The sequence below is a fragment of the Amphiprion ocellaris genome, chromosome 2 (genome assembly GCF_022539595.1).
Source record: "Amphiprion ocellaris isolate individual 3 ecotype Okinawa chromosome 2, ASM2253959v1, whole genome shotgun sequence".
Classification (NCBI taxonomy): Eukaryota; Metazoa; Chordata; class Actinopteri; family Pomacentridae; genus Amphiprion; species Amphiprion ocellaris.
Window position 1 is genome coordinate 18,101,810 of NC_072767.1, and position 15,732 is coordinate 18,117,541.

The window sequence follows — 15,732 nt, forward strand, 5'->3', positions numbered from 1 at the left end:
GCCTATGTAACTTAAAATTAAATTTTTGTATTTCAGTAAATGCACAGAGTTATATCCTACCGCTGCAACGTGTAACCAAAAGTCAGTTATTTTCACAGAGTTTTTAACTCTGAAACTTGTCTTTTTTGGTAAATTATCAATTTCTATCCTCACCTCAACTAGTCGAAGCAGATAACTGCCCTCTCTGAGCCTAGTTCTGCTGGAGTTTCTTCTTTCTTTTAAGTTTCTTCCTGTTAAAAGGGAGTTTTTTCTTTCCCATTGCCACCTAAAAGTCACTCAAAATGAATCATTAGATTTGTTGGGTGTCTGTCCACAATATAATATTACAACATCTTCATCTAACTGTGAAGCACCATCAGATTGCTTATGATGGGCATTTGCACTATATAACATTAAAAGGAAAATAAAAATGCCCACTTAAAATATCAAAATATATGTTGTTTCATCTGTGGGTTTCCTCACCCATCATCTTTCATTACTGTTTTAATGTTCACATGGCACTGAGAATACTGTACCAAGAAAAGCTATTACAAATAAAAAAAGAACTCATCCTTTAGGTTTCATGGTAGCTTAAATAGTTCCATGGCTTGGTGCAAACCAACAAAAAAAGCGTTAGAGAGAGCACAGATGACATTATCACCTAAATGACCTCTTCTTATGTGATTAACAGAACATATTGTGAGTTAAAGCAGGTTCTCACAGCTACAACCTAATAAACACCTGCCACATCCTGCAGGATATGAGGATGCAGATAGTGGTCATAAAAAATTTCTGCAGTCCTTCGGAGAAACACAGGAAGGAGGCATCGTCATAAAAAGTATAATTTCCTGATTGTACCACCATGTGCAGGTTCAGACACCAACAATATTTCAAGGCACAGTGACAGGAATAATAAAGCCTTATCAAGAACAACACTTGGTTTAGTGGCATTGTTGTGCTGTAAGAAAATGATGACGTCAGTTTACTAAAATGCTGCTTAGCACAATAAACTTTAGCATTTTGATGGCCTCAGGGTTTGTTTGAAAAATGTATTTGTTAAAGGTCTTTTCTTTAGTTATTATTTCATGTTTGCTCCTCTTATTTGCGGACCTCATCCATAGCTGCATGCTAAATGATCATTTGGTTTCATCCTCTGCGACAGGTGATGATTCTGCGCCACATTTCAATGCAGTAAATCCAACTGCAAACACATATTGAACCTAAACAGACCTGCCATACATTAAAACTACATAACAGAGCAACAGTAATCCTGACATTTATGGTGCTTCAACCCAGACATTAGACTAAAACAAGCAGGGTTCAATCAAGGTTCCTATTTGAAAGATAAGGTGGTGTCCAGAGTACTTGTGAGTCATGTAAACCCGGCTGCAGCAGGGATACTAGTCGTGTTGGTTTGGTACACATCACATTTATGTTGCTGCAACATTTACAGGCTACAGTGAGACAAAGTGATGACGACACAGAGGAGACGGTCAGATCGAGGCGTCAGGATGCTAACCCCAGCATCAGAGAATCTGCCGTCAAATCTGACTTTCTCTGAGATATGAAACCGGTGAGCTGCTTTTTCTACGAAACAGCTGAATCTACACTTTTCTCTGTATGAAACAGCTGAATGGTGTGTTCCTCACCAGTCCTGAGCATGACTAAGCTGTTCTTATTGGTCACGTAAAGCCCATCAGCATGCCGTAGAGGCAATACACCCATAAAGAGACTTTTAGGAAATGTTTAGAAATCATTTAACAGTTGAATTTGAACAGTAGGTATTTCCTCAACACTACATCCAGAGCGTGACTACCTCCTCACTTCAATTTGTTCTGTTACTTGTGTCTCTGTTTACTTTGATTTTACTTTATTGCAGGAAATTTGCCCCTAATTACTGGACTATGGCCACTTGAACTGGAGAACCGGATGAGTGTGATAATGTGAACCTTGGACCTGGCATGAGGAGAGAGGCTGAAAATGTCTGTGGAGATAATTACTGAGGTTATGTTGGGAAAAAAAAAAGAAAAAGAATAAAATAAAGCTTAAAACCACTGAAATATTTTGAAACCTGTTAAATTACCCTGGTTATAGCTGTGTCCTCTCTTCATAAAATCTTTGGTTTTCTTTCATTTTTATCATGAACATTTTTTTTGAATATGTACTTTCCAGTAATTTAACAATTACTAGTTTGTTTCCTTAAAATAATAAATACATAATTTGATGATTTAATAATTACAGAGAAAACAAGAAAAGCACTCAGTTCTCCGCCAAGGCTGCTCAGTCGTAACATTTCTGAAGGATGAAATCTTGAAAAAATTTGTGGTAGAAATCAGGGCAGCATAGAATATGTCCATTTAATATAGATGTACCCACAAACCAAATGACCTTATACTGAGCACAGGCGTGTGTTATGCATGTGTACGTTATGTATGGATACCACATCGTGTGACCTAAATATGCAGCAGACGGTGGGAATTGATGGGACTGAGAAACACCCCCCCACAATTTAATTAACTGTTCCTCGTATCATTTCCAACATATAAGTCCCGATACATCAGCAGCGGTCAATTTGTGGTAGGATCACAATCATGTGATTGTCAGCAGGCAGCTGACGTAGTGTTCACTTGTTGTCATAGTTACAGTGACGCCGTGACGCTATCTGGCAATGGTACAGAAATCTTTAACAAATCCGTGGATCCAGACTATAAGCTGCATCACTGCCAAAATCTAATTACTTGGTCTTTGTGTCATTTCTGGCCTTATCCTGAAAATTTCATCCAAATATGTTAGTCTGTTTATGAGTAATGTTGGTAACAAACAAACAGATGGACAAACGTACGCCAATCGTCACGTCACTATGAATTTGAAAAAAAAAAAAAGACTAAATGTGGTCGTAAATGGTTGCAAGAAAATCCCTGGTACACAGCAGTAGACTGTCTCTTCTGTATGAAGTACAGCTGTTGAAGAAACAAAGGACCCACTTGGTGCATTTTCTGTTATTACTGTTGCCATGGTTGCAGCAAAACTTGGTGTACGACTGTGTCCTGTGAGTCTCTGCTTAACAGATTAAAAGAAACATGGAAGATGATACTATCTACTATCTTGTTTAGATTCTAACAGGAATCTTCAGTGACTTCAGACATTTTATGCTGACTTGGATGATGGTGGTGGAGAGAGCTGTCTAATATAAAATCTGACACTGGTGCTCAGCTGGTGAGAGTTCTGGTGACTGTGGCATGTTTCTGTGCTTTGTGTTGTTATCTCCAATTACCCCTTCATTTTGAAAATCAATATTAAGAGTCTTAACTCAGTTGAGAAGCAGTCTAACTGCTACACACATATTGGTACCCCTCGGTTAATGAAAGAAAAACCCACAATGGTCACAGAAATGATTTGAATCTGACAAAAGTAATAATAAATAAAAATTCGATGAAAATTAACCAATGAAAATCAGACATTGCTTTTGAACCGTGGTTCAAGAGAATTATTTTAAAAAATAAACTCATGAAACAGGCCTGGACAAAAATGATGGTACCCTTAATATTTTGTTGCACAACCTTTTGAGGCAATCACTGCAATCAAACGATGTAACTGTCAATGAGACTTCTGCACCTCTCAGCAGGTATTCTGGTCCACTCCTCATGAGCAGACTGCTCCAGTTGTCTCAGGTTTGAAGGGTTCCTTCTCCAGACGGCATGTTTCAGCTCCTTCCACAGATGTTCAATAGGATTTAGATCAGGGCTCATAGAAGACCACTTCAGAATAGTCCAGTATTTTCCTCTTAGCCATTCTTGGCTGTTTTTAGCTGTGTGTTTTGGGTCATTATTCTGTTGCAAGACCCATGACCTGCGACTGAGACCAAGCTTTCTGACACTGGGCAGCACATTTCTCTCTAGAATACCTTGATAGTCATGAGATTTCATTGTACCTGCACAGATTCAAGACGCCCTGTGCCAGATGCAGCAAAGCAGCCCCAGAACATAACAGAGCCTCCTCTATGTTTCACAGTAGGGACAGTGTTCTTTTCTTCATATGCTTCATTTTTGCGTCTGTGAACATAGAGCTGATGTGCCAAAAAGTTCCAGTTTTGTCTCGTCTGTCCATAGAACATTCTCCCAGAAGCTTTGTGGCTTGTCAACATGCAGTTTGGCAAATTCCAGTCTGGCTTTTTTATAATTTCTTTTCAACAATGGTGTCCTCCTTGGTCGTCTCCCATGAAGTCCACTTTGGCTCAAACAACGACGGATGGTGTGATCTGACACTGATGTACCTTGACTTTGGAGTTCACCTTTAATGTCTTTAGAGGTTGTTCTGGGCTCTGTTGTTACCATTCGTATTATCCGTCTCTTCCATTTGTCATCAATTTTCCTCCTGCAGCCACGTCCAGGGAGGTTGGCTACAGTCCCATGGATCTTAAATTTCTGAATAATATGTGCAACTGTAGTCACAGGAACATCAAGCTGCTTGGAGATGGTCTTATAGCCTTTACCTTTAACATGTTTGTCTATAACTTTCTTTCTAATCTCCTGAGACAACTCTCTCCTTGGACTTCCTCTGGTCCATGTTTAGTGTGGTACACACCATGTCACCAAACAGCACAGTGACTACTTGTAACCCTATAAATAGACCGACTGACTGATTACAAGTTTGTAGACACCTGTGATGCTAATTAGAGGACACACCTTGATTGAACATGTCCCTATGGTCACATTATTTTCAGTCTTTTCTAGGGGTACCGTAATTTTTGTCCAGGCCTGTTTCATGAGTTATATTTTTTAAAATAATTCTGTTGAACCACGGTTCAAAAGCAATGTCTGATTTTCATTGGTTAATTTTCATAGAATTTTTATTTATTATTATTTTTGTCAAATTCTAATTATTTCTGTGACCATAATGGATTTTTCTTTCATTAACTGAGGGGTACCAACAATTTTGTCCACGTATGTAAAGGGAGCCATATCAGACATCAACAGAGACCACTACAAATGCACAGTAGAGGTGACGGTAAAGGAAAATATATTAATATGTACAGTTGTTATAGAATATTCACATTCATACACATTCCACAATGCAAAAAAAATAAAAATAATCATCTCTGGTCATTGGTCGAGGGATTTCAGTAAATCTCAATAAAGACTTTTATTTTTTTTTGTACCAAAATAGGCAGTTAGAGCAGGGATAAATATTATAATATGTTAGATATAGATCGTTCTCTGTAATAGATTCTTTGCATCGGTGCTTTACTCTAACAGACAGTGGCATGGTCCCCTGGCTAAAACACACAGCCAGAGTCACAAAGAGAGTCCAGTTCTGTCATCTGACACATACCGTCATACATATAGGCTGTATAAAAGAAGTAGATGTAGATTCTGGCTCTGAAAAGTGAAGCCAATGTGGAAATGCCTTAAAGATGCATTCTTTGTAATGGCCAGCAGGAGGCGACTTCACAAAGAATTCTGATTACGTAGACGTATATGAGGAATTGATCCTACTTCTCACTTGATATAATACCTCAGTAAACATTTTTCTAATGAGTTAATGATCTTAGTTTCTAGTTCCAAGTCTTCTTCAATACAACTCGATGTTCATTTAGTAAATTATAGTTCCATTTAATAAAAAACAGATAATAAAGCAGGGTATGGTTCAGGGCCAGACTAACTTGGGTTGACAAATCGCTACCGTGCATAGTGTCTTCGAGTTCTCGGTCAGATCCACCTCTCGCTCCTGTCCAAGTCCACCTTCTTGTCCGAATATCATCATCTTCAGGCTCCATCAAAACAAAATGGTGACGACCAAAATGCCAAACTTGATGCTTCAAAATGTTAGTCCACAAACTGACGGGTGATGTCACAGTGGCTACATCCACTTCTTTTATACAAGCTACGTCCATCTACTTGATCAGTAAGGATTACAGATGGAAAAAATTTAGTTTAGCTGAACATTCTCTGCGGAAACATTAAAGCTTTCAAAACACATGTGGGATAAATAACAATTCATTATTTAGACCTAAGAGCTACTCTGTTGACAGAACAGTCTTTCTGTATGACCCTGGTCTCCAGTCAGCTTGGAGTTGCCTCGGGGTTGAGGGTGGAGATGGGGAGTGGGTGGCTGACAAGGTCCATACAGGGGCTGGGTCACCAAAAGCATCTTGGTATCTCGAATGTTACACTTGACAACAGATTATTTTCATGTTTCAGGTTAGTCGGATTCATGACCTCAGCACTCGTGTTCATTCGGTCACATCAAGTTCCTCTCTAAGTCAAAACATTTCTTTTTTTACCTTTACACCTTCAGATGTCTACTTTCTGACAGGAATGACACAATCTTTGCTAATCCAAAGTTCAATCATGTTTTTACAGTGACACATATTAAAGGTGCTGTGTGCATCTTTGTAAACAAACAAAAGTTATGTTTACATTCACCACTGATCCTTCCACCAACCATTAATCTGCAGATAAGTGTTAAACCAGCAGCAAGATGTAAAACACACCACCCACATGCATCCTTGTGTATTGTATAAATAAAACAGGGACCCAGTGGTAAAAACACTGCTCCACAGCTCTTTTCAGGAGACTAAAAGTATCTATATGTTAGTTTAATATAGTGTATGAGCTTATCCTCAATCTCTGCTACGAGCAGCAAAGACCCAGTAAAGACTGCTACAACTAACAGATTTACAAAGCAAGGGGCATTCATGATATACTTGTACTATTAAAGGTGCAATATGCATGTTTTTGAGCACAAATATAGCATTAATATAGCAGCAAACAACTATCAGCTATGTAAAGATACAGAGTAATGGTGTCCTTAGCAGAGAATGGACTCCCACTCCCTCTGTGTGTTTTATACTCAGAGCTTCCCTGTTCTATTTTTTGGCAGCTGGTCCAGCTGTGCATGCATGCTGGTGCATGTGAAATCCTCCCTTTGAAACTGACCTCCCTGCTGCTCCATCTCCACCACGTCTGTTCTACTGCGGTCTTTGTGTGTCTGTTTCCACACAGGTTCGCTCCGTTCTTGGGTCCCTTTCGGTCCGACAAACAGTGGAAACGGACACACACCAACCAGAACAAACATGAAGAAGAAAAGACAAGCGAAGTGAAGATGCTGTTCGTCGAGTTGACAACAACTCACTACAGCAATTCAGTGTCTTATAGAGTGATAATTAGGCTTATGGTTGTGGCAGGATTGAATTTTGTTGGCTCTCCTGCACATAATATTTCTGGTTGTAAATGAAAATGAAAGGCGTGGGGAAGTGTGTCTCACGTACCCGTACATTTTGGTCTGAGATGCTGGTGTTCTCCATCAGGTGGTGCTAAGCGATGCACACAGAACCTTTAATCTTGCAGCTCCTTTGAAAAATATAAACATTCTGGAAATTCAACACAAGTCTGTTGCCTGAAATAAGTGTGAATTTCAGTCCACTGTCCATGCTCTGTGGCCTGCACAAACGTTAGATTAAAATGCTAGTTTAGCCCCATTCAAACAACATCTACAGAATGTATGAAAACATCGTTGAGGATACAACCCTTAGTGAACACAACCATAACGGAACCATGTAGTAACGGAGTGCTGAGGTCAAACATACGACTGGCTTCAAACTTCAAAATCCAGTGTGAAAAAACCTGTTGGCACAAGAGCACTGCAGTAGATTCTGACTGTAGATTTTACTGGAGGAGTACATTTGATGTTTTTAAATACTTAGCAACAGCATGACGTACAGCAAATAAGTAAACTGCAAAAAGCCGTCATCAAAAACTGTCCTCTGACCTGTTGTCAAACCAGCATAACAACCACTGAAAGAAAAGTGAGTGCATAATATCATCATATCCATAAACTAGAACCAATGGGACGGAATCAGCTGCTGCGCTAAGATGCTTTTAAGAAACCAGCCCTCATTAGTGCAACTACGGTAAGAAGGAAAGCTGTAACGATGATGCTGATGATTACGATTGTGATGATAGCGCTGATGAAGAAGATGATACACTGTTCAATGTCAGGAGTGCACAACTAACGTCACACTGTGGGTGTAAAGAGGAGAGAAGAGGAGAGAGATGAAGACGAGGGACAGAGAGAAGAAGGAGGAGGAGGAAGGAAAAGGCTGAGAAGTCTTGTGGGATGAAGACTTGGACAAAACAGACCCAGGTTTCTTAAAAAGAGAATCTGGCCCTTTATTTATCAAGTTGCTGAGAAAACATTTTTTGAAGCTAAAAGTAAAAAGCGTTCACCGTGACTCCTCACAGATTAAAGCTAATTATGAAATTTAAAATCTCTTTAAAAACGCTCTTCAATGGAAGTGTTTTAGACGATTACACAAGTTGTAACCGGTCAGGATGAGCAAAACATTAGCAGAAGCAATTTGTAAAACTCAGAGTTGGGTATTTTGAAATTTTAACATTTAATGGGTTTCACCCCACTTTTCCCTTCTTTTAGTTTTTCATGTTTATCAGGCATGGATGTAAACAGCAAGGATTAAAGTGCACTGAATTTGCTTGTAGTTATGTTTGTGTGTTATTTTAAAATCTGTTTGCCATAATGTGACTATACTTTCCTTTATGTTTTCATTTAAGCCAATTTCCCATTATTATATTCATATTAGTATGTTTTAAAAACATAAATATATTACATCAACTTCTAGTTATGATGATTTTGTAAAAACATTGTCCTATAGGCCAGATGTAGGCTCTTATTTTTTCACTTTGCTTTACGCAGGGGTGAGACGCCTTAAAAAATCTTCCCTAATCTTTACATTTTTTGAAGAACTAAACTATTGCACTTTACAGAATTCTCAGAAATCTGACAAATACAGGCCCAGAGTTCCAAATGGTCTCAACCACCATAATAAGGCTCATGTAGTTTGATTGTTTTTGACATTCCAAAAACAATATGGTGATAGAATACTCTTTATTCTTTTTTTGCATGCAATCTAATTTAGTTTCTATTTATTTCTGATTTGGAATTTCTGCTTGTGACAGTAATTATCAGCAACTGTCTCAGTTACACAAAGTCTAAAATTGTTTATGATTATTTTTTTCACTACATCTCTTAACAGTAGTTGTAATGTAGTTTTATTTTGGCCCTTAATGCCTTTATGCTGGGGAACATTTTAATTACAATATTTAATCTAAAGTTTGGAGAGAGTTGAAAGACAAAAAGAGGAAAGGAAGGGATGGCATATGAGAAAAAGACAGAAAAAGATGAGAAAGGGAAAACTCTAAACAGGAGTGATGCCATGAGGAGAGACAGACAGACAAGGAAGGAGATCAAGATTTTGTCCCAAAAACATGCTCTTAAAGCTACAGCGTGCAAAAGTCTGCCTCTTGGTGACAATATTATCATTACAAACCCATACATGAATGCATTACCCTTCGTTAATATGAAAACAACAACGACAACAACAATAAGAAGAACAATAATGAAATCAAATCAGATAATGGTACATGTTGCCTTGATTTGAACCACCTCCTTAAACATTAAGGAACTGAGCTGTAGGAAGATCCACCAATAGGCTGCTGGACAGACATGAGCTCCTCCCACTTCAGGAAGTAGCAGTCCCAGATAGTCCCAGCCTCGTCCCACTTAATGTGCTTGTGTCAATATGTGTGTGTGTAGTGATGTGTGTACGAGAAAGAGAGGAAGCAGGCTGATAATAGAAAATTAGACGAGTAGGAAGTGTTGAGAGAGTGACACGTGTGTGTGTGTGTGTGTGTGTGTGAATATGCCATATGTGTGTTTATTCAGAGTCGGTCCTTGGTGGGCACCCAGATGTAAGGACCAGACTGTTCCTCAATGATCTGCTTCACCTGCGAGTAAACTTCCTCTAGAGTCGAGCCCTGGACTATTCCTGCAAAAGACACATGACCAAATGATGCATTAACATGTAAAGAACACAGGTGGAGACTAGTTGGTGAACACAGTGAAGAATTTGGCTGCTGGAGTTTAAAGAGAGTGAATACTGGACTTATTCCCCACATAGTAAAATACACAATGTATAAATCACATGATTGGTATTTGTTAATCTTGAAAATTCAACAAAAGTACGTGAAAATTTGTGTCACCCTCTTAACCTCTTGAGGTGGACTTACTCACTTTAAATAAAACGGATATAATGCCACCATCACACACTGAAAGAACAGCTGTTAGTTCTCTTTTTAATGTAAAGAATTTACTCTGAAGCAATGTGGAGTAAAACACAGTTCACACACTGCAACAGTTTGATGTTTTAATATATTCAATGTATCAATGAGAAATAATCTTAATAATAGAATGATAATTTTATTTTTATTGTTCAACCCAACTTTTACAGAATTTTCCACACTTTTTATTGTTCTATTAGAGCTGTAATGGAACACATATGGAAATCTTTACAGGTCATAAACTGGCATTAAAAAAAAAGCTGCCAGCTGCTTCTGTTCACATGGAGTCGTCACATCACGCAGGATATTAAGGAGTTAAGGTGCACCTTGGAAAGCAGAAACAGTTTCTATATATACAGTATGTGTGTGTGCTGGCAGGTGACTGACCGGTGAAGAACTCTGTGAATTCCTGCTCCAGTTTGACAGCCCTGTCGTAGGTCTTCCTCGCCTGCTCCTCAGTTAAACGCTTATTCATCTCTCTGCAGAAAGAGACACCAAGGTCATTAGTAGAAACACAAATTCAATCTAAAAATCATTTTTAGCATCTCTTCTATGAATATAAACTATCATTAGCCTCACTGATCTCTATGAAGGCATGCACTGGTCAAATGATTTGGTGATATTTAACTTTTATTACACTGGAACCACACCAAAATATAAACAAACAGGAATGGAGCAGTGATTTTCAGGGTAGTTGCAAAAAATAATGTCAAAACTTTTGTTAAGAAACAGCAAATATCCTCTACAAAACCCAATGAGCTGTCATGGAGCTGTAGATGCTCAAGTCATCCATGTTCGCTTCACAGCTTAACTTGAAAGTCCCTTTGCTGACTAGAACTGTGTGATACCAAAAGTGGCCACTACATGGAACAAACTTTAAGATTCACATTTTCAAAATGACCATGTCACATGGTAGAAAGCTTAAAAACAAGCTACTCAATGCACCTTGTGGTGAAATAGTTAAATTAAAATACAGCGTGTTCCTTATATCATAGCGTTGCTGTCAATATCTACGTCACTTACAGGATGTTGTCGACACTGTGTGGTCTAATGAGGATAGCGATGGGATGGAGGCCTGCCAACTGGAGACGCTTTATCGCATTCCCTGATACATCCAGTATGCAGTGTTTTCCCTGGAAGAGAGACATGCACTCAGACAGCTCTATGGACTCATATGGACTCAGTCATTAATCAGTCTGCTTCCTCTGACCCTACAGTGTTCATTCCCATATTCTGTCTTCCATTCATCTTGTCTGTGTCTCACCTTGTCAGCGACCTCTCTGACAGACTGTATGCTGGTTCCATACAGATGGTTGTTATACTGTCCAGCCTCTATGAACTTGTGTTCCTGAATCTCTCGCTCCATGAGCTCTCTGGAGGACATGAAGTGATAATCTCTGCCGTCCACCTCGTAGTCTCGTCGCGGCCGTGTTGTGTCTGATTTTACACAGATTGAGGTAAAAAAAATATGCATATGCACATTTAAGTCCAAACTGGCTTGAAACACTCAAAATAAACTCGGATAGCATGAGTTGCAGATGATGACGATGAGTCACATCTGACTTCTTTGTGGATTCTTTACAGACACTTATTTTTTTTTTTTGCCAGTTTATAGAAAATGAAAGATGCTTTTTTTCAATTTCATTTTTCATTGGACCTTTAATTTCTGATCTATATTTTCCTTTGGAAACAAGGTTTCATTTTCAAGCTGTCTATCACGCAAATCTCCACTCAAACAGTCTGGAAACAACAGCATCAACTTTCAGTGGCTATATGACAAAACCTTCCATCATTTTATGGTTCTGGCATCATAAGTTTGATTTTATAGTTTCATTTTTACGTTTTAAAGTCAAGTTTATGAGGTTGTGTCCCAGTATCTTTTACGGAACACACTGGGATTTTTCATGAAGTTAGAAAACTCACGTGGAACACAGGAGCCAAACTTATCAGGGAACTCAGAGATGAGGTCATCATTAACCCGATCCTTCATTGGTCCGAGCACGATGACTGGCCGTGTGTAATTAACTGGGAAATGAGAAACAGAACTGGGTTAATATCCACATAAAACAACAAACAGAAAGCTGAGTTGAGCAGTGAAAACTCCTAAAACTAAAAACATGAAAACCCATAGACTTAAAATTATTCACTTGTAACTCTATTAACCCCGTTTTTTTCAGGATAATTTTACTCCCTTTACTTATAAGCTGTAGAGGAAATAAAAATAAAATGCTCCTGCTTGTTTGGATTTTTTTAAACATTCACTATAGTCTTTGGTAGAGCTAAGTAAAGGATGCAGCTTCAGTGTTCCTTCAAAACAGTGATGAGTGGAATTGTTTTCGTGGAACATTTGCAGCAGGAAGATGATCACTGTCAGTAAAATGGACGATCCACAGTAAATAAGCTGGCAGAGTTGTCTTAGTGCACAATCCAAGTCCTCTGCAAAACTTGACATTTTTAGCGTAAGAGCTTGTTGCTTGGAGGTTGCTGTTGTTTCTCATAGTGACATGGATTTCAAAAACAGAAACATGCAGATAGAGGAAGAATAAGACAAAGTGGAATTTGAAATGTGCAGCCAATAGTGGGCTTATACCTGTAGGTTATATCTGGTGAGTCAGACTAAAAACCAACGGACACTGGATCAAAACAAATAGTCCTGGAATAAATGAAATAAAATGAGGATTTAGGACTGACCTTCCTGTTGCATGACAGGTTGGTAGGTGAGGAAGGCCTCCTCCTGGCCAGCTGTTCAAACAGAATTGATGCACACATTTAGAGACACAGTGGACGGGTTACTGGCTACAAATCACACTCTGGCCCTTTTCTACTTTTGGAGCAAACTTCTTCAACAGCTCAGGAGAAACAGGCTGGAGAAGCAGAGTGAAGGTGACTTGTACACAAACATTCACATGCACAGAAAACTACAATAACCACAGCACACAAATACACGTGTGCATGTAGGCATGACACACCCACAAGCACACACAGAGAAAAACACACACACTCAAACCTACAGCTACATAAAGCAGCTGAGGTTTGCAAGACAAAGTGAAGCAGAAGGACAGAGTGAGCAGTGAGTGAGAGGAAAAAAGAAAGACAGACAGAGAGAGAGAGAGAGAGAGAGAGAGGACAGAGGAGGGTCTACACTTACAGGAACTACTCTCACTATCGCTGGTGCCAGAGGTTACCAGCTCTGGAAGGACAAGACAGGTCAGAGTCAGCAACACACACACATACAAACACACACATACAGACAAACACACATAAAATTGCATTCTTTCTGCATCACACAATCACTGACATGGTTTTACATATAAAAACACTATCATTCTATCCATTCATTTTCGACATTTGCTTATTCGCTCTGCATTGTAAGCAGTGCACAATCCTTATCCAAACCTACTAGGCATGTTTGAAAGCATGTGGAGACCTGAAGACTACAGCCTTTGTCTTGAACAATGTCTACTTTAATACATTAAAAGTACAAAAGATTTCTTTAGTAGAAACTAAAATGGGCTTGAATGTTGTACTCATTTAATAAAGGGATTTTTAGAAGATGTACTCTGGAAGTTTTGTACTGCTCTTCCTTAAAGCTGAGGGATTTGTTAGAGATAAGAGGTCCAAATCAAAGCAGCAGAGGACTCAGTAGGCTGCTCAGTAGCCAGCTTCTTTCTAACCCTCTAGCTTGTGATGCAACCATTCTGTTAAACTGGCATCGTTCTGATGGGTTATTTCTTCTGTCTTTAGAGTGGCTGAGTGATTGTCGTAGTGCTTGTTGTGAGAAAATTATTCGTCACGTGTAAACCTAGTTGAATTCACCTTTACAGGGAATGGTTACAAGTAGTGCAAGTCCTTAGATGGCAGAAAGTCATTTTTATTAGCTTAGTTTTTTTGCACACTGATGGACCCACGTGGGTGTTGTCATGATGAAACAAGGAAACCCCAGAGTTAGAGCAAAACAACTGTCTGCTTTAGCTGTCGACCGTGTAAGCACAAAAAGTCCCAAACCCATGACCAAAACTTCTTAGCCGTCCAGCAAACTTTAATAAACAATTTGCAGTAATGTCCAGTACTACTCTAAGAGCTAAAATGAATCACTCCAACAGAATTATTTGTCTGTAAAAAGAATACCTAAAACGGGGCTGGAGCTGTTTTCTTCGGATTTGATTTCTTGCTTCCCTTCTTTTATGCAAAAAAATAAATAAAAAGCTGCTTGTACTTTAAGAGTAACGCCACAGTTTTCAAGTAAAGTGTTGTTTGCTGTAATTAGTCCTTCTTTACATATTGGCAATTTAAATATTCCTGCCAAATGTACTTTTATTGTAAGTGAGGGGGGATGAAATCCACAGATGTATTCTGTGCAGAAATATATTCAGAAGTTTACAATAACTTGGCATGAACAGTTTCAGCAAGAGGAAATCATCCAAACTTACTTAGTATAAAGAGGGATTTTGGTAGCAATGACATTGAAACTTTGGATGACATCCACTTGATTTGAAGAGCTCAGACATCTGAATCTTTTTGGTTATTTTTTTGGCCTTTTTGTTTTTTTTATATTGCCCAGTAGAGAGAGACAGGAAACATGGGGAGAGGAAATGGCCATGGGTTGGACTCGAACCCATGACCACTGCGTCGGGACTATAGCCCTTGTTTGTGGTTCGCTCACTCAACCTGGTGAGCTACAGGGGTCTAAATATTAGATAGTACAGATGTTAATATTAATTTCAAAAGGACCACAAATTTTAACTCGCAACATCTGACTATTGTTATAAGGCAAGGCACCTCTGTACAACAGTTTTGTGGCCTATTACAGAGGTTTTCACCTTGAGCTGTGAACTGGACGTCAGCTGTTAGTAAAAAGCCCAAGTATTCCCAGAATGATGAACTAAAGGAGGACATTAGGAGAAAAGATAAGCTGGGCTGAAACTGATACTGCACAGTCGTGTCAGTTTGATTTGATAGGAGCTGGAGCTATATATACTTTGACCAGCAGGTGTCAGTGATGGAGAGAATACCTACCTTTATCTTCCTGATCCTAGAGAGAGAGAGAGAGAGAGAGAGAGAGACAGAGAGAGAGAGAGAGAGAGAGAGAGAGAGACAGAGAGAGAGAGAGCGACAGAGAGACAGAGAGAGAGAGAGAGAGAGAGAGAGAGAGACAGAGAGAGAGAGAGAGACAGAGAGACAGAGAGAGAGAGAGACAGAGAGAGAGAGAGAGAGAGAGAGACAGAGAGACAGAGAGACAGAGAGAGACAGAGAGAGAGAGAGAGAGAGAGCATTATTCATTATACTGAAGACAATTATAACAGTATCTTGACTATTATCAGCAGAAGCCCTGTTTGAAACAAGCTCATGGGTTCTCTATTGCTAACACACACACACACGCGCGCGCGCGCACACACGCGCGCACACACACACACACACACACACACACACACACACACACACACACACACACACACACACACACACACACACACACACACACACACACACACACACACACACACACAGTTTAAGTGAACAGGACTAATTTCAGTCTTTCTCAAAGCACGGTGTCAGGGGATACATTGTGTGTGTGTGCGTGAGATAATTTTTAATTATCATCTCTTCACGCAGAGCT

At 39.2% G+C, this 15,732-nt stretch overlaps 1 protein-coding gene across 13 annotated transcripts in view; it reads right to left on the reverse strand.

Annotated features, from left to right (window-relative positions):
* Window positions 1-4,981: 4,981 nt before the first annotated feature.
* The window catches only part of LOC111580207 (discs large homolog 1-like protein), a 127,937-nt gene continuing 117,186 nt past the window's right edge, over window positions 4,982-15,732 (reverse strand). For 12 of the 13 annotated variants that reach the window (XM_055015703.1, XM_055015701.1, XM_055015705.1 and 9 more), the window contains 8 exons: window positions 15,132-15,147; window positions 13,264-13,305; window positions 12,807-12,857; window positions 12,039-12,140; window positions 11,380-11,552; window positions 11,139-11,248; window positions 10,503-10,594; window positions 4,982-9,823 (listed from right to left, as the gene is read on the reverse strand). In XM_055015703.1, the coding sequence (XP_054871678.1) occupies window positions 9,717-9,823; window positions 10,503-10,594; window positions 11,139-11,248; window positions 11,380-11,552; window positions 12,039-12,140; window positions 12,807-12,857; window positions 13,264-13,305; window positions 15,132-15,147 (693 nt within the window). In that variant the 3' untranslated portion in view covers window positions 4,982-9,716. The remainder of the gene's footprint in view (window positions 9,824-10,502; window positions 10,595-11,138; window positions 11,249-11,379; window positions 11,553-12,038; window positions 12,141-12,806; window positions 12,858-13,263; window positions 13,306-15,131; window positions 15,148-15,732) is intronic. The other variant, XM_055015702.1, reaches the window with a different exon arrangement.